This window comes from Phycodurus eques, chromosome 5, assembly GCF_024500275.1.
Source record: "Phycodurus eques isolate BA_2022a chromosome 5, UOR_Pequ_1.1, whole genome shotgun sequence".
Classification (NCBI taxonomy): Eukaryota; Metazoa; Chordata; class Actinopteri; order Syngnathiformes; family Syngnathidae; genus Phycodurus; species Phycodurus eques.
Window position 1 is genome coordinate 29,867,025 of NC_084529.1, and position 23,473 is coordinate 29,890,497.

Consider the following 23,473-nt stretch of genomic DNA (forward strand, 5'->3'; position numbering starts at 1 on the left):
TATTGAAGAATAACACTAAAGTATCAAAGTGAACCGTAAAAACTGTTTAGACATCAAACAAGAGCACATGTCAGCAGAAAAGATTACATGAAACAAAGTATGTGTAAAAATGACACGTTACCAAATATTAATTAATAATACCACCTATAGTTAGCAATATGATATGATATGTAGTTAATTAAATAATAATAAAAATCAATTGGCTTGAACATCAAACAATTGCCAAGTACATTGTCAGCCTTGTATATTAGGAAACAGGCATGTGATTTAGATCTCATTTTCCTAATTCCTACAGCAAACACTAAAGAGCAGTGGCCACAATAATAGTTGTCATATCTATTTTCATTGTTAAATTAATTGAACTCCTCCGGGAGCCGTCACCTTATCGTGGTGGAGGGGTTTGTGTGCCCCAATGATCCTAGGAGCCAAGTTGTCTTGGGCTTCACGCCCCTGGCAGGGTCACCCATGGCAAACAGGTCCGAAGTGAGGGACCAGACAAAGCTAAGGGGTTGTGAGGCCACAGCTCAGAGTCTGAAGAAACTCAGTAAATGCATTGATTTTATTGTCACTTGTGGAAGGAGCACATCATCCACAAGCCTGTAAATTAGAATAAAAACAAAAAATTAATGTGCGGCTCTGTACATGATCCGTATTTATTCTTTGTTATCCATAGTTTTGTTAGTAAACCCTTCTTATATGAGGAACCTGATTCCGTGTCTTGTGTGGATGAAATAGTATGTAAGGGCTCTGGAACAAAGACACAAACTCCATTGATGTAGCAGCCCTTCATATTACGAGACTGATTCAGTTTTTCCCTTGCTTGGATGTAGATTTAAAATAGCTTATGGCTACGTTTAAATTGTTATTGAAAGTTTACTTTCATTAGTTAGATCAGAAGTAGAATATGGACATTTTACTATCGTTCGATGAATGAATTACTTTATTAAATGATGGCTCCAGCACGCCCGCGAGCGACCCTTGTGAGGATAAGCGCTACAAAAAAACGGATGGATTTAGGCCGCAGCCGCTTGCAGAGTTCCGGAAAAAAAAACAACAACCAAAAAAACAGCAGAGTGAAAATCTTTATTAAGTCTTGATATATTCTTAAAGTAATCTCTTAAATTGCTGTAAGGTAACCCCCTATGGGTTGTGTCTACAGTATAACTATTTACACAAGACAGGTGAAGCTAAATCCGTTTTTTCTCTCGACTTTACTCATAAGCCACACCATTGGATGACAATGCAGCCTGTTACCCTGTATGCACTAACTAGTTAGCTCATGGGGGAAGTCAAAGAAACACAAACAGCAGAAGACATTAAAATAGATACACAACAGGAAAACTCTGTGTGTGTGTGTGTGTACTATACAGACGGTGACACAGTCACACGAGCGTGCACACCTGTGCTCATTCCGCATACATTCGCACGGTAGCTACACGTCCTGCAACAGGCAGTCCTCTAACGGCCCCATCACAGTGTAGATACGAGAGTTAAATACGAGAAAACAACAGAACCGAAGCACTGTGCAAAGTGAGCTAAACGGGCATAGATGGGATTGAGTCTCATAGCATCTTAACATATTTTCTGTACATACTTCAATCTACATAGAATATTTGTTAAATGTGAACAGAGATAGACAAACAAATGGTTCAAATGATTTTTTTCACGTCATTGTCAAGCCTTTACATAAAATGATGAAACACAATAAATTTACTGTACATGGATTCTGATCTTGTCTGGATAAATTGCCACGCAGATGTTGACAGTGGAACATACAGATCATTGTTAACATATAGTATAGTAAATGCGTTATACAGTACAGTACGCATGTGTGTATCAGATAATGATGTGTATATTGTTGCAGGTAGTGCTCAGTCCACACTTGTCATTTAGTAACAGTCTGCGGCCCCGCCATGGTCCGTCTATGCAATGGGGGTTGTTCTGCAGACTCTCTGGCTTGAATATGTATTACATGGGCTCGGTGTACGTCAGGGGCTGCAAGCAAACAGGAGAGGACAATGGCTGAAGGTTTTTGGCAAGTGGATGGAAAGGAGGTGCTTTTCCTCTCCTCCCTCCTGGCGTGTGATGTTGAAGGGATGGTATTCTGTGGATCACAGGAGCCTGGAAGTATGACCAATTTAAACTAATAATACAATCTGTCCTTTAAAAAAATACATCATTTTGTAGTCTGGTAACCGAGCCGGCAAACTAAGTTTAATGTTAGACTTTCTCTTTTTATGCAGGGTGTAGAATGAAACTCACTAGCAATGAAAAGGGTTTTTGTGGATATATGCTCAAACACAGTCAAATAAGGATGTGCGGTGTGCGTTTGAGGTTTGGGTTTAGACTGAATTTCTGCCACCAAATTGTCACATGTGCTGGAAGGGTGCCTAAGGACACACTCTTGTTGCGCCAGTATGCCAACTTTGGTACAGACCGGTCTGCCAAATTGGCAAACACGCGCACCGAAACTTGTGTTTGAACAAAAATCAGGATACGCCAGTTTTTGCACTTGGGTGCAGTTGTACAGTCTCTATGAAAATCGAGCGCTCTCTCTCTCTTTCTCTCTCTCTCTCGCTCTCTCTCTGTCTCCCCATCTCTTTCACTGTATGTCGCTCTCTGTCGCTGCAGTGGATTCAGTGAGCAGTGTGGTTTTAGACCTGCTCCATGCGAGAAGTGCCCTGAGACTACGTCTGGTTGTGATTTGGCGCTGTATAAATAAAATTCAGTTGAATTGATTTAACGTCACTAACACGTGCCTACCGAATTACAAAGTCTCACAGTGTATCATTACATAATGATCCACACATGTCAGATATTTTGTTACTCACCAAAATGTTGCTAAGCATTGCCTCCCTCTGAAAAAAAAAAAAAAAAGAAACACGGAGACGATATTAAAATGCATCTGCACGCTCTCAAGGTCATGCTATTAATAGACTCCGACGTTCACACTTTGCCAGAAGCATCTTTCGCATTGACTGCTTGTATTGCTCACATGCACCAGCAGAGGGCACCAGGTTTGAATTAATTGGTGCAGGGAACAACATCTCCTCAACCTATTTGTGCTGGCTGCTACGATTTCAACATTTGAGAGGATGTCAGTAATATATAACATCCTTATTAGGTTATGATTTCATGCTCACCCTTGCTCTCAGCCAACAGCTCCTCCGTCATGAGGCCGTCCTGTCGATTCCCGAGGACAAAAGCCAGGAATGAGAGGATGAGCGCATCCAGGATGCCCATGATGGCTAGGATGTAGGCCCAGCGCATGGAGCAGGCCCCCAGGCTGTATTTGTCCGTCTGCTCCCCACACATGCGCCGCACTTCGTCGCTGTCCCAGCCATCAGGGTAGACCATGCAGCCCAGTACCAGACACACACCTGCATGGAGGACAGATAGACGGCAGCGTGTGTGAACACAGGTCAGCGCAAGATGATGTCACTAAATAGGATGGGATGTGAATACAGAATCAAGAACCCTGTGTCATAATAAACCAAGTCGGGAATAATGAGATTTAGTGAATGACAAATGAAAATGGTCACTTGAAGTGCTTTTTCATGTGTACAGTGGAATCGAATGCTCCCGAAGTGACACAATTCCCAAGCCGTGAAACTGGCCTATTCGTGTCCAGTCCTCGTCCAGCTCCTGGTCATGTCACTGTTGTGCCATATTTTCTCTGACAGGTTTTCACTGTGTTCTACCTTATGTTTAATGCTTTGGCCAATCTTTTGTACCCTTATCCGCTTATCCGAGTCTTGACGGATACAGTTGAACAGTGAGATTCCACTCATGGAGTGGACCTTCTCGATGGACCATGGCTTGTGCTGATGTGACTTTGGAAAAATACAGGAAAAGCCTACTAGAACATCTGAACTTTATTTAGGGTTAATCATAGGCACTATAAATGGTGGCAGGTACGTGCTCTTTTGTGACATAAGAAAGTGATTTTTCATCATTCCATGGTTGTGTTTTTTCTTCTTCTGACACTGTATTTAATATTTAGATGATTATACAGAGAAAGTCAGTGGTGGCTTGAGATACGAGTTTAATTTGTTCCGTGACCACGCTCTTAATGATTCAGTGTACAATATGTACTTTGTAAGCTGCAATCATATGAGTTTTTTCCCCCCACAGAGGATACAGAATATATGCCTGTGAGTAAAGTGATATCTTTCTACATGTGTTGCTCTGCCATCACATATCCATTGCTTAACTATTGATGCTATTCATGAGTCTGTCAATGGGGTTTGGAATTATGTGTTATAAAGGTGCGACAATGAATCAGGTCAGGTCACTTGTATCTCAAGGTACCAATGTACTTTACAGTTACAACTCCTTTGTTTAGCCACACAACTTCATTCTCTCACTTGCCTTTTCAAGTAATGATGTCAAATTTCAGCTTTTCACAGTCAACGATTAAGTCACTCTGATCTTCAATTTGTCTGGAGACCAGAGTGAAAGTGATTCGTCATGAAGCAGTGCAGAACAGTAAGAAGATCAGAGGCCTGTTTTAAATCAAACGAAACACTTCCTTTTTTCTCCATCCATTTTCTGAGCCGCTTACCCTCACAAGGGTCGCGGGAGTGCCGGAGCCTATCCCAGCTATCATTGAAACGGTTGCCAGCCAATCGCAGGGCACATATAAACGAACAACCCTTCGCACTCACATTCACACCAAGGGGACAATTTAGAGTCTTCAATCAACCTACCATGCATGTTTTTGGGATGTGGGAGGAAACCGGAGTGCCCGGAGAAAACCCACGCAGGCACGGGGAGAACATGCAAACTCCACACAGGCGGGGCCGGGGATTGAACCCCGGTCCTCGGAACTGTGAGGCAGACGCTCTAACCAGTCGGTCACCGTGCCCCTCCTTTTTCCCCCCTGAGGGTTCAACTCTCCGGCTTTGCAAAAGAACATCTGAAGAAGCTGACTGCGCCACATTTGCACATTAATAACAAAACAAAAAAATCCACTTCGTTATCCCCATTGCTCTCACTCTCCCATTGCCGAGTGTTTGGGTGGGAATGCTTCTGCCTTCCAACGTTATCATTGTTACATAGAAATTGCTTCTTTAGTGCCCGTTTACCTTATTTTATGGACGCTCCTTTCAAATGTAAATGCGATGTATAATTTATTCCCATCCATTTTCATCACTGTGGCCCCTCTCTGTCACTCTCCATTTTAAATAAATTGCTCTTTACATTTAGCATTAAAGCTCACACACTGCGCTAGGAAACTGATATTGTGATTCATTGAAGAAACTAAACATTGTACTCCTCAGTGTCATCCAGCAGACAGTTGGAGGAAGGTCAAACCAGTAAACTACACAAGACAAATTGGAAGTTTAACAACTTTAAAATACAAGTTAGATTGAGCCTATGTCTTCTACCAGTTTTCCTTAACTTTATTCAGCCAAGGCACCAATTGTATATAAAAATGGCACACCACCAAACACCAATGTCTAAAAAAGTATGAGTATTGATATGATGACGATGACTCAATTTACACGGGAAATGTACTTACTCAGTGTAATATGTGGGCCTGTTTAATAGGACACAAAGCTGTCAAAGTCATGTCTTATTCTGTTGTATCTATGGCAACAGGTGAATACAAAAATGTATCGCACCTTCTGCCATCTATTGGAAGAGCATTTAATTGTTGCACCTGTCACTGTTAGTCACTGGCAGAGATAGATGAACAAAGGTATATTTGTGATGAATAAATAATTATTTTCAGACAAATTCATTTAAATGAGATGATTTCCCACGGCAACCCATTAGTGTGCCATGGCACCTTGGTTGGGAACAACTTCCTTATACATTTACAAGAAAGGGTACCCTTTTTAATTATCCGGATTTTTACAAAAATTGGTCATAAAATGTGATCTGATCTTCATCTAAGTCACATCAATAGACAAACACAGTCTGCTTCAACTAATATGAGAAGGAGAGCTGGAGAATGCGGCCTGCGGTGAGTTGTTTAAATTGGAAGCGGCACTGCTTGTTTGAGTGCACAGACTGAATGGCGAGAACGACAGGAAATGACACCAACTGAAGCGTAACCAAGGGTAGGAGCGCTGGACGAGACGAGACGACTCGCTGTTTTTTTAAATTATTATTTTATTTTATTTTTTTACCCAAGCTGGCGGTGCTAGCAACGGCTCGGCTAAAAACAACCGCCACTGACAGAGCTCACAAGAGAACACTGCGCACAAGGGAATTTATCCCTAAAGATGCTGCCAAAACTGTAAAAGGCAGATGTGAATCTCAACGAGACGTCTGTGACACAAACTAAGGGTAATGAGTTATTGCAATGTGCTGCTACAATAACAACAGGACAACATACAGTAAGTTTTGTGAAAGTAATTATGGACTAAAACTCCAGCCTGCATTATCATAGGAGCTGCAGGTGATCATAGCAAGCCTGCAAAACAAACAAAAGAATGTGGATGATATCCAGTAAAAGCTGATCACGCCAAACAAACTGAACAATGCATCTTAGTGCAGTCAGATGTGCTCAAGGTCTGTGACAGTCTGCCGGATCTCAGAGTCAGGATGGAATATCTGGAGGCACTGTTCCAATTTCTGAGATACAAGGACAGATCTGCCATTCAACACCGTACCAAAGTTCTAAAAGGCACCTGGGTCTACATCAATTAGGCCCCCACAGAAACTGTGAGGAGGAAGACGAAAGAGCTGAAGCCGGAGATGAGAGCAGCAAGAGAGAAAGGAAATATCGCTTTTCTACGACACGACAAAACGGGTCATCCATCTCCGCGCCAATACGCCGAAACCACCAAGACACTCATAAACTCCAGATATGTATGCCGGACATTGAATCACTACAAAAACAACGCGCACAATCTCTGAACAGAGTACTTTAACACAAAGGATTGCTAAATATGATAACGTTGAACTTACCACTTCTCAACACAAGAATAATCATTCACAAGATACTGACAGCAGCACTGAACTTTAAGGGCTCTCTTTTCATCAACAGCGCATCTCTGGCAGGGTGCAAATACCGACGGGTCCTGGTTTGGCAATTTCACAGATAGGTCTGCACCAATCTGGGCGTTCCAGCACAACGAGGCTGCCCTCGGAGATCCACCTGGCTGAGTGACAATTTGGAGGCAGTTGATCTAAACGTAGGCCTGCTGAGACCACGTCTCAGACAGCTAGTTTTGGTGAATTGGATCAGGGTGCCAGGTAGACAGATGCAGAGCACCGCAGACATTAAAGTTGCCAGCAGTTATCATCAGATCATTCTGGATTTAACGAGGGTACCGCTGATGCCAAAGCACGGCCAGAGTGGTGACAATGCTCACAAACAGATCGCTACGATTACGCATCGTCCAATTCATGCAGAAATCCAGGTAATTCCAAAGGGGTCACGTACCTTTTGGCAACTGTATATTAAATCCTGAATGACAACAGGGGACATTTCAAGATGCTTCACTGACTCCAAAGCGAATGACACAGGAATGCATGTAAGAGACCAATATAAAAGAGCAGAGCGTCCTCCTCTAGCTCCCCCATGGCTCTAACTGTCATAAGCAATTCATGTGGGCCCGCTAGTTCCCAGAGCAAAGACTCAGATACTCGCTCTCAAACAGGTTGACAGCCAGCACCCTGCAGACTCACCAAGAGGCATGAACATGGCATTTTCCCTCCCTTTGACTCCTTAAAACGAGGGAAGAAGGGAGCTAACGTTGGTGATTAAAAAAACAGTGTGCAAGTCGAGTTGAACCTTTCGCTGGCGCCATGTTTAGTGAAGGAAAAAGTGAATGCCTCCGGGTGGTACTGGACAACAAGACCTTTTCATTCATGTGAGATTGAAGTCGGACGTGACGGGCTGTGTACTTGGCCCTGTGCCACTCACTTTACTGTATCGCAGCCTGCCAGATGTCCTCGAGAATCCTGTGCGTCAGTCTCCACATTGCTGCAGCAATGTGGAGACTGACGGTTCTGGAGATAAGGCACAGCAACAGGTTAAGTTAACATAAGTATGTGTGTGTTTTTATTTTATTTTATTTACTGTTTTAGCTGTGTACCCTGTTACAACGAAGCAGTGATAACAAGTCTGCTGGATCAATTAGTGATCCAAAGTGGTTTATGTCACAAGTTTGAAGTCCACTTGGCACAATTTGAACGACAGCTGAGTAGAAATAGCAAGTCTACTTTGTAGTGCTGGGTTTTGTCAATGGAAAAGTGTTAATAGCGAGTAAAAATGTTTTTGGAGGCTGAAAAGTGGCATTGTGGAAGTCCGAGTGTCAGGGGGTAGATGGGGGGGGGGGGGGATATTTTGGGTTTGTCCCCTTCAAAAGACATTTTAATTGTGCGTCGTTCTAATTTCAACAGCAGACAATGTTGACTTTCGTGCAATGAAAAATCAGAGTGTCGATTTTTAACATTTGAATTCATCCTCGTTTATCTACAGTACAGTAACTGTAATCTTTCACCATATGCAGGAGCAGCTGTTACTGCATTTTTTTTAAGGCTTCAATGTTCATCATAAAGAAAGTGGCGACATTTTTGTGTGTGTGAAGATAATTTTTTTTTTTTACCTTTAGCTCTTTTGACCTTGCAGTACGGAGGGTGTCTAAACATATCAATGCACATATGGTCTAGGACTGAGTGATGTGTGAAGTGTTGTTTGAATCTAATTTCGCCCTCTCACAGTAATGTAGTAGGCTGCAAGGGGATCAAATTGTTAGCGGTATTCATTGAGATATCCCAAATGAAGTAAAATAGTCGTGCACAAACAGCCCAAGCAATGCAGATCGACGATTGCCTGGATTTGCACGGCCACCTGTTCCCATTCAATGATCAAAAGGCCCATAAAAATGTCATCGTCATAGTCACACTCACAATGCTGTTTGCTGCCACTACCGAGCTTTCATTATCTTGAATTTGTCCTTGTATCTGGAAAAAAATGATCCCCTCTGTTCTGCAACAGTGGGGTGGAAGCGGGGAATGGATCACCCAAAGACACATTTTCAGAAATTTCAAAAGATTGAGTTGTTTCATTTCACACTTGTTGGGTGGACAGCCACTCCACAGACCTAACTACTTGTATACAAGCCATTAAAAAGTCAATTTACTAGTTGTATTACCTCACTTGACTGGTGAGTTTACAGTATATTATATGAATTCACATCAAAAATCAAAATGGAAGAGAGCCAATGGTACAGTTCTTTCAACCTCATGTTATTTTTACTAGAGTAGTAACAAGATATGTAGCAGATCCTTCTGGGTGTCTACAGCATGGCTTCAATGCCATCATGAATTTTACATGACCCAAAAGGATAGAGCGGAGGCAGAAAAAGAAGAATAGTAGCTTGCCATGCAGTGATAGCATAGCAGGGGAGGAAGTGGGAGGGGGAAAAAAGCAGTAAAACATCATGGTGCTCTACATACTGTGCACATGGCTGGTGTCTGCATGGTGCCCTCTCGTGACTCCAGGCACAGAAAAGTGGCAGGAACAGAAGCACAAGCGCCCTTCATGCAGTCAAACTAAAACATTTTTAAATGCAAATTTAAGCTTGGGGTCATCTCATCCACAAACACGGAAGCTCATTCATTCCGGAAGTGCAGAATCCTCTGACATAACAAACTCGAAATTCACAGCACTTCAACTAAACGAAAGGCCCAATATACTTTATACACGGGTAGTGGGTAGAGCTGGCTCCAGCTCACCTGTTATTACAGTACAGAAAATGAACCCAATATGTATGGTTTTGGAATGTTGGAGGAAGCCAGAGTACTCAGAGAAAACCCAAATAAGGACAGGGAAAACATGCAAACAAAGAGGATTTGAACCCTGAACTTCCATTGAGACATATGTGCTAACCAGTAGGCCCCTGTGCTGCCCGACTATAATAAAGTACAGTGGAACTTAGTTGGTTCCGTAACCAGAAACATTCTTAACCCGAGGTAACGTTTCCCATTGAAATGAATGGAAATGCAATTAATCTGTTCCAGCCCCCAATTTGTATTATAATTAAAAAAAAATAATAATCAGTGTGCTGTTAAAAATAAATATAGTGCAATGCAGAAATATGTGAAAATGCACTTTTATGAAGAAATAAAACACAAAATAAATATGATAACAGTTTATTGCTCATTAACTTTAACTAAGGAGGGGAAAAGGCCTACACCTCCTCATTGAAGAAGAGCCTTCTATCATAGCACGGGGAAATTAATTAATTAATTAATTTATTTATTGCCTCACTCACACTATCACCAGCGAGCGCGTTCTCATTTTTGTCAGTCCAATAAAGAGTGAAAAAATAACAACAAAGATCCAGTGCCTACCTTGGTTGCATTGCGTCACGCACAATGACGGTTGCGCGACGCACATATCCTTCTGCTCATCTATGGAAAGTGCTTCCTAACAGCATCCTTAGCAGTTTTCCTTTTATCTTGGGTGCCATTCTGTCTGTTTAGCCCTTTGATTAAGTTTTTAGAAAAAGTTCCGCGCAATGATAGCACACTTCCTGTTGTCGTACTAGAGCGGCTCCAACTACCGGAGACAAATTCCTTGTGTGTTTTTGGACATACTTGGCAAATAAAGATGATTCTGATTCTGATTCATAATGGTCGCATCTGATTGGCTGCATGTGTGTATAGGCGGAACCTTCACCGAGCGAACGCTTCTGTCGAGAGCTATTTTGATGTTATTACGCCAACATTAACCATTCGCTGTTTTCATTAAAGAGACGCTACAATTCAATAAATAACACATTTTGTAAATAGTGACTTTATTTTACGCCGTCAGTCACAAACGCTATTAGATTTGTGATTGGATGATCAAGGATGTTGAGGCGGAACTTCCGCCTTAAACAGATTTCCGCCTTACGCTGTAGAGCAGACTAGTTTTCACCTTCCATCCAAGCATTATGCACACAGTCAATGATCATCACGCAGCTCGGGTAGAAGCACAACATGCTGTAGATCCTGACATTCGTCCATACCAAGACCATTCGCAAACCGAAAATAATACGTAACGAGAGGTAAGTTTCCCACGAAGATTTTGTACGTAACCCGAATTGATCGGAAACCGAGTCGTCCGTAACCCGAGTTTCGACTGTATTAGGGGTATTATTTTCCATGATATCTGGAATCTCACATCCTCCCGCTCCCACTGTAGCAGCATTGCTCCTCATCCTCAGCGGCAGCAGTAGCCTTACAGCTGACAGAAGAAAGGACATAATCAGTCATAGCAGAGGGGAGCTGATGGCCTCATGCTACCCTTCTCGGCTTCTCTCATTGTGAGGGCAGGCACATACTGTGGAGGAGGAGAGACAGATTAGCGAGGGCGGGAGGTGGTCTAGGTGGTGAGAGACGGATCTAACGCATGCAGGGTGACACGCTCCACCCCTGTCCGTCTTTCCGTCTGTCTGTCTGTCTGTCTGTCTGCATGCAGCCGCTGGCAAGCACCAAGCACCGCGCAAACATCAAAAGCACTGGCCACCATATGCCTGAGTGCCCTCTGGCACTGCTATTTTCGGCTTTTATACTTTTCTGTCGTTAGCGCACACACCTCTCCTGTCTTGCTGCCATCCCGCAAACACTAGGACCATGCGAGTGGAAAACAGGGTTGAGAAATTCTAGTAAAGCTAAGAGCTGCTTATGTAAGAGGATGTAGGTAGGGCAGATGACGCTCAAACGGCGTCGCAAGAGAGTCTGACAGCAGACCGGCAGATGGTACTGCAGATTTGGCAGCAGCACATTGGCTCATTTGCACAAAGGGTATAGCAAATCCAATCGATAGCAAAAGAAAAATCCCGTTGACTTGTGAACTCTGAGCATCATTTGTCAGCGTTGTGATGCCATTTCAAGACTCAATCCATCTGCTTCATCGACTAAAAAAAATAAAATATCAAGATGGCTAGTAACTCAAAAAACTTCCAAGTTGGGGCATTCATAAGTCAAGGTATCACTGTAACTTCTGCCATCGAGTAAAAAAGCATTTAATTGATCTATCTGTCATTGTACGGCATTGGCATAGATACAGTAGATTTACAAAGATACTGTACATTATTTCTAGTAAATGGACCAGTTAAGTGAAATGCGATAATTTTTTTGTAATCACACTCGTGCTGCGGCACAGTGGTTGGTAATCACTGGCATGTACAATGTGTCCTATAAAGGTGAGTGTACCGTACCAAAAATCAAACAAAACATGGAGAGTGGGGTTCTGGGGTTTTGTGCTGCCGCGACACAGGCGTGCCACTGATGGCAAAGAGGAAAAGTGGATTGAATAACGTTGAACCGAAAATGAAATCGATTACAGCCATTTATTTTTACAAACAGATGCCCCCCCAAAAAGACATCTATTGGAATATGAATAGCTGATATTCATTATTCAATACTGAATAATTCACTGCCTTTGACAAAAGCACATTTTGCTATTCGCATTCCTCTTTGAATTTTTGGTGAAATGCGACCCTAGTGAGGAGAAGCGGCTCAGAAAATGGATGGGATGGAAGTCCAAAACTGTTTTTCAGTTAGTGTGTTTTAATTGATTTTCTACGGATGAGCCAGGTTACTCCGACAAAAAACAATGCATTGGACGAATATTAGTGTTCGTCCTCTGGTTCCCTCGGGGAAATAATCAATATTTTCAATTAACAGCCAGGCTGCACACAACAGAAAAAAAGGAGGATATTAGAATGAATTCACCATCACTATGACTAATACTAAAATATGCTTTGCTCACAATGTTGACATTTGACCTTCAGAAATAGCATACTGCCCAAGTTCAGTGATATTATTGCCATAAATCCAAACTAATTTCGTTTTTAATTTGAACAATTGATGGAGCCATTTTTGGGTTTTGGAGGGGTGGGAGAGGGTTATGTCTTGGCTTTCATTACATTGACAATCATTGAACTATAGGCATGAAACAAGTTTAACAAGCAGGAGATGGTCACCATTATGCATCCAAACTGCAAATGAATGGCACTTGCATGAAACCACCACTGGCTAATTTATCCATATCCCAACCTATAAAGCAAGCGGCCATAAAAATCTGATCAAATTTTTGGTGAAATGTCCAAATCTCCGAATTACACCTCGTCATTTAATGCGCGAATCCCCACGTCAATAACTTGGGCCCAGGACACACATAAAGACAATCGGGCTGTTTTTGTTGGGATTTTTCTCCTTCCCAACCAAGGACGTCAAACGCCAGGCTCCTTTAGATTATCCTATAAGATTAGATCCTTCGATCTGGTTTGTGTTAAGAGTGAATTTGTCTCGATAAGAAGGTCCGAAACAGGTCGGGGCTGACAATCTTCAATTCTTAACGTGTCCAAAAAAAAAATCTTCATTTGCCTACTTTTCCTGGGTCATCGTAAAGTTGTAAATTGTGATGTGCAACAGAATGTAACCTAACAAGAAGCGCCCTAGACTGACGAACACGGGATTGACTGTCAATAAAAACAAACATGTCTTACCCAATGTCATTTATTAGTATAAAAGCAGGTTCCCCAGATAGCAAGAAGATTTATTTTTTTTTTAGACGTCATCACCATTTAATAACGGTCCCGCTTCCGACAACCTTCGGAAACACTCTGCAAACATTGGTGCATAGCCTGAAGTGTTTCTTCTTCGATGGTTTTATTAGATCACATGTGACCATGCAAGATTTTTGCTCCGGAGGACTTGTTCCGAGATCGCCGGTGGAACAGAATCTTTCCGTGTGTGGTTTTGTGTGTTGAGATTATCGCAGCACACGACACACAATACGACCAAAACTGTTAATGCCTGATTATTTTTTATCTTCATGTGTGGGGTCTGTAGCAGATAAAAACAAGCTTTTAAAATCTGAAAACTCCTTATATGTGTACCAGGCCTAAGCAGAACATTTCAGTTTGTGCTTGTTATCAGAAGCTACTCCAGATAAAATAATGGTAACCTGTGCTAACACTGCAGCTCTGCTTACCTTTTGGCTTTGACAGTTTAGTGGTTCTGTGTAGATATACAGAAAACGCTTCTGCATACAGGCGGAGCTTTACCCAGCCTAGCTGCCATTTCATGAGCGGAGAATCTGTAAGGGCGTTTATTAGGTAAATTATCCAAATTGTTACACCCTAATTCGCAAAATTCACCCCACAATTTGTATACAAACAATGAAAAAGTTGATTTTCTATATTATGTCCCTTTACGAGTGTCACATTTGGATTAAGCGGCAGTATGATGGAAGTAATTCCATCATCTGCTTTCGATTAAGAAAAAATGACACGGTGTACATAATAAATCTATTCTCATATACTGGTCTGTGTCAGAAAACGATTAAAACGACGAGGGAGTCATTTCAGCCAGAACTGTGTGTTGAGCTGTCCAGCTCTTCATGCTGGACAGTTCGGACTCTTATCAGGCTCCAAAGACGACCGGACGACTTGCCAAATACATGTAGTTGGCGCAGCATTATGATATGCTTTCATTGCGTTCATATACGTAAAAGGGGCTGTTAAAAGAGGGTGAGATACTGTAGATACCGAGACTAAGTAGAGACTTCAATTGTGTCATCACTGGTAGGTTTGGGTTGATTGCCTAGAAAGAAAATCACTTCGAAAGCCACCGTGCAAGGAGAGTTGGGGAACATACTGTACATTTTGTAGAAGCAACACTTTGCGATGTCCACTGCATCCTGCTGGGCTGCAGTGATAGTGGAGGCTCGAATTGTCGAGTGCTTATATTGCATGATTGACTCATCGGATGACAAAAAGACTGTATCCGGCAGTCGAGGAGGAAAAAGGAAAGCATAGACCGAATGATTGAGTAATGTCTCTTCGCCACCTACGCACTGACAGATAATTGTTAAATAAGCCAGTTATTTAATCAATGAATAAGTCATGTATTCTCTCCCAACATGCGCTGCCAAGCAAACCACAATGCATCTTGCAATGAGTGAATTCAATATTAAAATATTTTTACCCAAACAACCTTACCTAATCTGTCTTTAAACAGGAAATGACTGCTTAATGGCACACAGAGTAGGGCCGTTGAGGTGATGGAGAGGGAGTTGGGGGTATGGGTGCGGGACAAGCACATCCAGTTCAGAAAAGGAGGGAGCTAGAGCTTACATAACAGGTCCAGAAAGAGGTTGCAGACCTCCACTGAGGATAAGCACTGGCAAGAGGAACGGGGATCGAAAGCATCATTACAACTCGTGTAAATACTGACAGGTCAAGCAGTTCAGGGTCAACAGATGCAAAAAAAATATATATATACTTTACTTCTGAAGTCTTATTTAAATCAACAATTTGTAGCAATTGTACAATGACGACCTCAGATTTCCTACAGCAGTGTTTCCAAATCTTTATTGAACCAAGGCACATATTTTACCACCAAACAAAAATGTCACAACAAGTATATACTGTTTATAGAAATAATCATGATCTCATCTCAATCTACGGACGTTGTAGGCCACAGGAAGTACATACAGTAATTGATGTATCCACGTTGTGTGAAAGTTTTGAAAAATCAATTTTTGTTGATTTTTCAATTGTAAAATATGTGCCTTGGTTACATAAAGGTTGGAAATAACTGCTCTAGTCAGATCATGTCTTCTAATCAGTCAGGTCAAACCAAAATTACAACATGACAGAAATAATAGGTGTACTTAAATTACTTAGTTGTAATTAAATTACTTCACACACGCCAAAACCTTAGAGCATGATTCGTCAGAACGCCTGCATGTTCGCTTACAACCGTTAGTGCTAGCACTAGCTTGCTAGGCTACATAACGTTTTGTTGCCTGCTTGCGAGCGGTATCGTATTAAAAGTACGGGAACATACCTCAAGCAAGCCTTAAGCGAACTTAAACGAGGAATTTTGAAGAGCCCTTTCCTCAAAATTCAGAGGTAAGAACAACAAAAATAAATGCACTTAAATTGTCATGTCAAGCTGCAAGCAGAATTCTTGTGACAACTATGACACAACAAAATAGCAACAGAGTGCACTTGATTGAAAAACCATGACTGAAGTGGCCACTTTTACATAATCTCTCGGTGGTGGTGGCATATTAGAATGAAAGTGTACGCCTTTCTCATAACCTCTAGATGCCGGCATACATTTATAAAATGTGAAAGCTTTTTCATTTCCCCCCTATACCTATATATATATATATATATATATATATATATATATATATATATATATATATATATATATATATATTGCGCACTATTTACTTTTTACAGTTTTTTGGGGAAAAATACGCATTATACACGAGAAATTACGGTACTTCATTTTCTCTATGGAAAAAAACATTTTTAACCACTGTACTGTATATCCGATAACTACTGATCGCAGTAATCCTCACAAATCAAGTTGTTTTCCCACAGAAACGTTTGGCTCAAGTTGAGACAGTATGATGAGAATAAAAGAAAACCTAATCACTGCAGACTGCTTTGTGGTTGAGCTTCAGTCCAGCACCTGCACTCTTGACTCAGGCTTCATGTACGATTGGATCATTTTATTCTGAATGCAGTCTACTTTGAAATCTAAGGGCCTTGGTTTAAATCTGAAAAGCAATTAGCAACAATTTAAGGTGTTTCTATTATTTTGGTTACCTTATTCAGTTTTATGAGAGTATACATTTGCACATTATCCATGCTGTGCCAAGTGGCAGCCAGAAATTGTCTCTTGCTCAAAGAATATTTTTGTCAAGAGAGGCCTACTTGGGTTGAGTGAGCGATTCTGCTGGGGATTCATTTTCCTCTCATTTCAAAAATCGCCCTTATACTTGTTTTCATACTTAATCCTGCTGAAGTGGGAGTAGCATATTCGTGCTGCACGCACATCTACATGCTGATGACTTGCACTGCAGCAGAATTTCCCCCGAAACCATATTATTGTGTAACACTTAATACAGACCAAAAGTAAAAGGCCTGAATATGGAAAAATATTGAACTTGGTGGTGGTTTGTTTACCTCTGAGGGTTTAAGAGTTCATTCTCTCATTTCCCCATGGCAAAATACTGTATACTTACTGCTTGTGAAGAGTGAAAAGCCCCAATGCATCACAGTGTAATGGTACCAGACAGTTTGTGCATTACATAAATCTCCCCTAGTGGGCATCCGACTTGATGTGCTGTACGAAAAACAACACCATCTTCTCTCGTGTGTAGCTGCAGCACTACAACTGATTGCGTGTGTTTTTTTTTTTTTATAACATGACAATGCACCGTCACACAATGTGGTACAAATAACTAAAGGGGTCCCAAGGTGACATTGAGCTTCTCTCATCGGCCAGCAGTTTGGACATACAGTATGTGGTTCGCTTCAGAAATTCACCCCGAAACATTTATTTATTTAGTAGAATTTTGAATAACACTGACATTCAACAGGCATGGCTCAGGTGGTAGCGTGCTTTTCTTCCAACCTGAAGGTTGTGTGCTCAATCCTGAGCCCCTGTGACCATATCAAAGTGTCCTTCAGCAAGACACTGCACCCTGAGTTGCTTCCGATGCGCCGTCATGTATAGGTGAAAGATGAACGAGACTGTTATGGCCCTTTGAGTACCTTCAAGGTAGGAAAGAACTACAAGTGACATCCCATTTATCCATTTCAAATTAATAACGGTGGCCGAAACTCGGTTCTTTCAACGTTGTGTTCAGAATTAGTGTAGAACTGCATTGCACACACTGGAAAGTGCTCTTGACACTGAGCTCCTCTTGTTGAGTGAGGTAACCATTACAAATAGATGTAAATAGGTCAACATGTTGGTTTGGCTTCAAACAGTACCGCGATGCATTTGTATACCCACATTGTTCTACCAAAAAGAATAAAGACGCTTCTGACAGTGCCAGTAACAGCCACAGCTATTGTATTGGATCGCATTTAACTGTGCAGGTGTGGGTGTACCTAATGAAGTGTCTTGCTTGAACTACATCGCGCCAAAGCAATTGCGGCCAAAGCCAGCAAATATCCACTTGTGCATTTTAATAGACACACATTTGATCAATATATTAATCGTTGGTCTAATGATCTTTGGTCCCATTAGGAGGAGACCACAGCGCTCGCCAGCTGTCTGCCGAATGGGCAGAACGCATCATTATGAGAAACGCACACAAAACAATCACGCAGCGGCGTGAGAGTACATTGTCATGTGACACAAGGAGGCACGCTCAGATACTTCATATTTTTCATTTTTTAAAATATTTGTGGCCGTATAAATTATGACATGTCATGATTATGTTAATCATCCCGCGGAATGTTTTTAAGAAAACATACGAGACAAATAAGCGTGAACAAATGTGTTTATTTAGGACGGTTCGTGAATGAGACTTTTTTTTGGCTTGTCCACATTTTCTGCAAAGGCGGACAAATGAATGCTGATTTTAAACCTACAGTGAAGGCAGTAATATACGAGGTTGTACATTCATAATATGTTTCTGTAAAGACATACACTATAACGTGTGACTACATTGAAGAGTGGACACATCATAATATGACCCATACTGCTACTGTATCTATTTTTCAGGCTTTCGATTGGCTAAATAGGATTTAACAGTCAACCCAGATCTTTTTGAGGGGGATTTATTTGAAAGTAAACATTTATTTATGTGTGGACTCGTCATATCGTCTTGTGCTGATGTTACAAAGGCTACAGTATGTCCTGTTATTTTGCAGGTTTGACTCCATTTTGATGATCTATAGAAAAGGCTACCAGAGGGTGTAAGGGCTGTGCGCATGCCTGTGAATGAATTCTAAGTGACCTCACAGAGCGTGTAAATAAGGAAAAAGGACAGCACATTTTGTTCTCTTGAAAGCAAGGCAAATGGAGGTGTTTTCAGGAGGAACGAGGGGTCATTGAAGTGTATGAAGTATTCTACGAGGTCAAAATGAGTGGGAGAGATGCACAGATGGGTGAAATTATGTGAAAGTAACAGGACGAGATAGGGTAAGAGGGCTTTGATGCACAGACACAAATAGCTGTGCACAGGCAAAGTTCGTACCGCATCAAATGGACACAGGAGCACTCAACTTTGTTTTTTCGTTTTAAGACGCATGCAGGGAGCGCAGGTGTATCTTGATGGTCTGTATTTGCATTTAAAATTCAACATTTTTATCTGAACATCACGATCACAACCCCGCTTCTTTGCGGGTGAGGAGCGCTCACGTGAAATAAATCTCAGGAGAATGGTGCTGTGAAACTGTGTGAATTTATCAATATTTGCCGTTCGGAATATTTGAGCTCCTTGCAGCATCTGCAAGAGGGGGCAAACTTGGCCACCAGATATTGTGTGACCTTGATGTTTTGTCTATTGCCGTACTAGAGCGGCTCCAATTGTCGGAGACAAATTCCTTATGTGTTTTTGACATATTTGGCAAATAAAGATGATTGTGATTGTGATATATATAGTACACACACACACACACGCACACACACACAGACACTATATTGTCATTGCTTACACAGATATCCTTCTAGTTACTGGTTTACGATTTCAAAAATAACTCCCGTGGCAAAGGTAAGTAAAACAATGCAAGTGCTGGAGCAAGGCTTTTGCACGTTCCAATAAATTGTATGTTTTATCAAAACTTCCACTAGTGCTATGTTACCCACCGGTCTTCCACAGAGCAGGTAAGTGAAGGCCGTGGCAGTCTAAGCTTCATCTAAGAGTAATGCTGCTCGCCAGTGTTAAGCAGTCAGGCTTGCTCATTAGACATCAGCAGCTTGTCATGGTCAGACTCTCTCTTCTCTGCTTTCTCTTTCATCTGTCCACTGCAGCAGCGGCCTGCTCATTAAAACAGCCTCAATGCATTAATTCAGCCCATCAAACCACACAGAGCTGGGCCTGCTCCACATAATATGACCTCCTGCTGACTGCCTCAATAACGCAAACAACACTTCAACTGCATGGACGGCACGCATTAGATGGTGACGAGGACAATATCAACAGACGGTGATAGCATTATAGTCCGACTGTCACGACGACCTTTGAATCAAAACTGCCTGGACTCCATCTTTTGCTGTGAATGCCAAAGTAGGGCACCACCAAAACAAATTGTTTTACATGTGGGAGACCAAACACATGACTTGGGAAAAGAAGAAAAAAAAGTCTGCTTATTGCTCTTATAGTATGTGGCGTACTGGAGATGACCAACGCAGCACGATATCACCGCTTAAAATCATGGCACTCCTCCCCTTTTGTCCTTGTCATTTTTATCGGCGTAAATGACTTGGCTATCGTTCTTTTTCATGGTGTTGACCGCCCACGAGAATTTTGCGACGGTAAATATTGAACAGGTTTAACTTTCATGATTGTTGGCCCTGACCGAGCAGATCGGGAAACACTCGTAAAAACACACCCCACACCACAGGATCACACGATCAGGTCAGGATAAACTTTGAGACATCCAATCATCGTGCTGATTTCGACCAGAAGGGGGAAAAACTAATTCCCTTGAGGAATAGTGTTACAATATGAATCGCATGGTTGTATTGTAAAGGGAAATGAAGCCATCTAAAAAAAAGGTACTGTTAAATGCACTTAAAATGACTGTACTGTTCATTCACTTGCCACACACGTGCACAACGCAACTGCATCCAATAAAAAAGCTGCCTGAAAAATGTGATGTTCCAGCTCTTGTACTGGATCCCATTCAACATGGATTCCCATGCTACACATTCAGTAACTTGACTTAACCTCTCTCATCTGTAAAGCATCTAGAAAAAGAATGCAAATGTCAAGTTATACACTCTTGGCGTCAATTGAGTAGACATTGAGTTTTTAGAATGACACAATTATAATTCACATCAGTAGTTATTTATTGGTGGCCGAGTCTCGTCATCATCATAAGTAATGGTTTGAAAAACTACAGATAATCAGGAGTACTAAAGGAAGAAAATATACGAGTTACCGCACCTGTTATACGCGGTATCAAGGTCCTAAAAGGCCTCCAGGCAGCCCATCATTGCAAGACTTCATGCATAGCTCCAAGAGGCATTCTGGACAGGGTTCATCAGTCTTGGCAGCCCCCACTGACAATTCATTTAGCTAATCAGTGCACCACTCACATGGAACGGAGTCCATGGGCTCTATTTGGCGGGGCGCGAATGCAGGTGGATCCTGTTTTTACGTACAAGCGCAAGGCTCGCTGCGCGTGTTTGCCAATTTGGCAGACCGGTCTGCACCAAGCTGGGCGTTCTGGCGCAGCAGAGGGAGTGTTCTTGGATATGCACCTGGCGGAGGGACAATTTGGTGGCAGAGACTCAATCTAAATTCACCCCTGCTCAGATCACATCCAACAGCCATTGTAGGTCTAACGTGATTTGGGTGAATTTGATCAGCGCACAGGCAGACAGATAACGAGGTCTGTGGACATATTTACTTCACCGGCATTGATCTCCAGCTCATTCTGGATTTAATGAGGGTACCCGCTCATATTGTCTTTTGCCACACCGGCCAAGAGCAGTGTCAATACTCCACTCACGTATGGATCGCTGCAGAGTTGAGCCTATCCCAGCTATCTTCGGGCGAAAGGTGGGGTACACCCTGAACTGGTCGCCAGCCAAACGACCATCCACCCTCACACCTATGGACAATTTTGAGACAAAACCCACGCATGAACATGTGAGACCTTGCAAACTCCACACAGGAAGGCGTGAGCAGAGATTCGAAGCCCAGAACCTTCACCTGTGAGGCGGGCACGCCAACCTGTTTCCTTTACTTCCTACGAAAAAAAATGCATCCATCCATCCATTTTCAATGCCGCTTGTCCACACACGGGTGAGCTCTATCCCACTGGAGTACACCCTGGACTGGTGGCCAGCCATTTACAGGTAGGGCACATATTGACAAACAACATTGACACTCACATTCACAAGTATGGACCATTTAGCGCCTCCACTTAACCTACCTTACATGAAGGGTTTTGCAATGGGAGAGGAATCCACAGTCCCCGGAGGAAACCCATGGTGCACCAGTTTCCTTTTTAAAATACAACAAATCTAAATAAAATGGATGAGCAAGTTCATTCAGTGCTTGGGGCAGTTTTAACTGAGCCTGGGCGAGTCCAGATTTATGGATGATGAACAGACAGATAGATAGATTGATGAATTATAATACAGGAGACCACATATGTATTGTATGGTATTGAACTGCATTGCATCGCATTGTATTTGACCACTGCTCTGTAACACTGTGCAATAATGATGCGTGTTGTCTCCATTAGTTTGTACAGTGATGGACCCACATCCACAGAGTGTGCTCAGTGTGCCTTACCTGCAGCGGCCTGCATCCAGCCACAGATCTTGTACACGGTGGAGGTGCTGAGGAGGAAGAAGAGGGAGAAGCAGCCGATGCAGGTGACCACCAGCATCATGGACATCCCGATGAAGAAGGAGGCGGCCTTGAAGGCTCTGGACGGGATGGCGGAGAACTCGGTGAAGCTGCCCTGGCAGGCCAGCTCTCTGTTGACCCCGTCCCCGATGCAGTAGTGAAAGAGGCCGAAGTAACCGGCCTGCGGCGTGTCCATGCCATCGCCGATCCAATAGGGCTGCGAGAAGATGGTCACGTTCACGATGCCGAACAGGATGGTGAATATGGCCCACAGGAGTCCGATGACGCGCGAGTTGCGGACGTAATTGGTCTGGTACAGTTTGGCAGCTTCTGCAGACGGTAACATGGATGCGGCGCTGGCGGGTATCATTGTATGCACACACACAAAAAAGAAAGAAAGAGCCCAAAAAAAATGGAAGAGGCGCTAAAGCTGCGGCAGAAAAGAGCTGAGTCTATGGCCGCGCAAGTGCAGCACAGCAGCATTGGCCTGGCGCAATCATCTCGTCGAAACGGGCGCTCGTCCCCGTCAATGAAAGTCGACGAAGCCGCGATCACACGAGCGGGGCGGACACGCTCGCTCTCTCTTGCGCCGCGCAGTCGCCGTCAGACGTGCACATCGCCAGTGTCCTTGGAGCCCCGGCGACGTCCTAGCCACGCTGACGTGCAGCAAGCAGACAGTCGACAACCGAGCCTCGGCATACGCTAACTCACAAATCGGAGACGCCGGTATTAATGACAAGGCCTGCGCGGGTCCTTCGACCGGATTTTATTCTCCGGTTTGATGACAGCATCGCCGGTCGGTCAGCAGTGATGCTGGCAGCCGGAGAGGAGAGGGTGGGTGGGGCATGGGCGGTGTGCGTTTGTGCACACGCTGACACACGTTTCACGGAGAGACAAACTTGTGTGTGTGTTTTTTCCCCCCTCTGCAATGTCAGCTTTGATTGACAGAGAGAGGTATTCATTCACCAATACTAATACTAATTAGACTGAGAGGTGCTCCTATTATGAGGGGACCTATCAGTACAATGCAGCACTACTCTATACCACTGCAGACTAGCCATCCTTCCACGCAGGGGCGTGCACAGATAAGGCGCAAAGTGGTGCTCAAGCACCAGCCCTTTTGCCCTTGCCCCCCCCCCCCCCAAAAAGCGCCATTTTTGGTCCAGCACC

At 42.9% G+C, this 23,473-nt stretch overlaps 1 protein-coding gene across 4 annotated transcripts; it reads right to left on the reverse strand.

Annotated features, from left to right (window-relative positions):
- Positions 1–1,064: 1,064 nt before the first annotated feature.
- LOC133402464 (LHFPL tetraspan subfamily member 3 protein-like) lies at positions 1,065–23,173 on the reverse strand. Of its 4 annotated transcripts, none has more exons than XM_061676198.1 (5): positions 22,247–23,173; positions 21,456–21,557; positions 3,144–3,380; positions 2,832–2,858; positions 1,065–1,995 (listed from the first exon to the last, which is right to left on the reverse strand). In XM_061676198.1, the coding sequence occupies exons 1-4, from the start codon at positions 22,671–22,673 to the stop codon at positions 2,842–2,844; spliced, it is 783 nt and encodes a 260-aa protein (XP_061532182.1). In that variant the 5' UTR covers positions 22,674–23,173; the 3' UTR covers positions 1,065–1,995; positions 2,832–2,841. The 4 variants fall into 4 exon arrangements, with proteins under 4 accessions (XP_061532182.1, XP_061532180.1, XP_061532181.1 ...); XM_061676196.1 differs by having other exon boundaries at positions 1,065–2,104; XM_061676197.1 differs by having other exon boundaries at positions 1,065–2,121.
- Positions 23,174–23,473: the final 300 nt, after the last annotated feature.

What these genes read in the sequence shown, in the direction of transcription:
- LOC133402464 (XM_061676198.1), bottom strand. Translation starts at nt 22,673, where the DNA reads ATGATACCCGCCAGCGCCGCATCCATGTTACCGTCTGCAGAAGCTGCC. An exon ending in CTGGATGCAGGCCGCTGCAG is followed by an intron (nt 21,558 to 22,246) that starts GTAAGGCACACT and finishes AATTGTCCATAG; the next exon opens with GTGTGAGGGTGGATGGTCGT. An exon ending in AACTCTGCAGCGATCCATAC is followed by an intron (nt 3,381 to 21,455) that starts GTGAGTGGAGTA and finishes TCCTCCATGCAG; the next exon opens with GTGTGTGTCTGGTACTGGGC.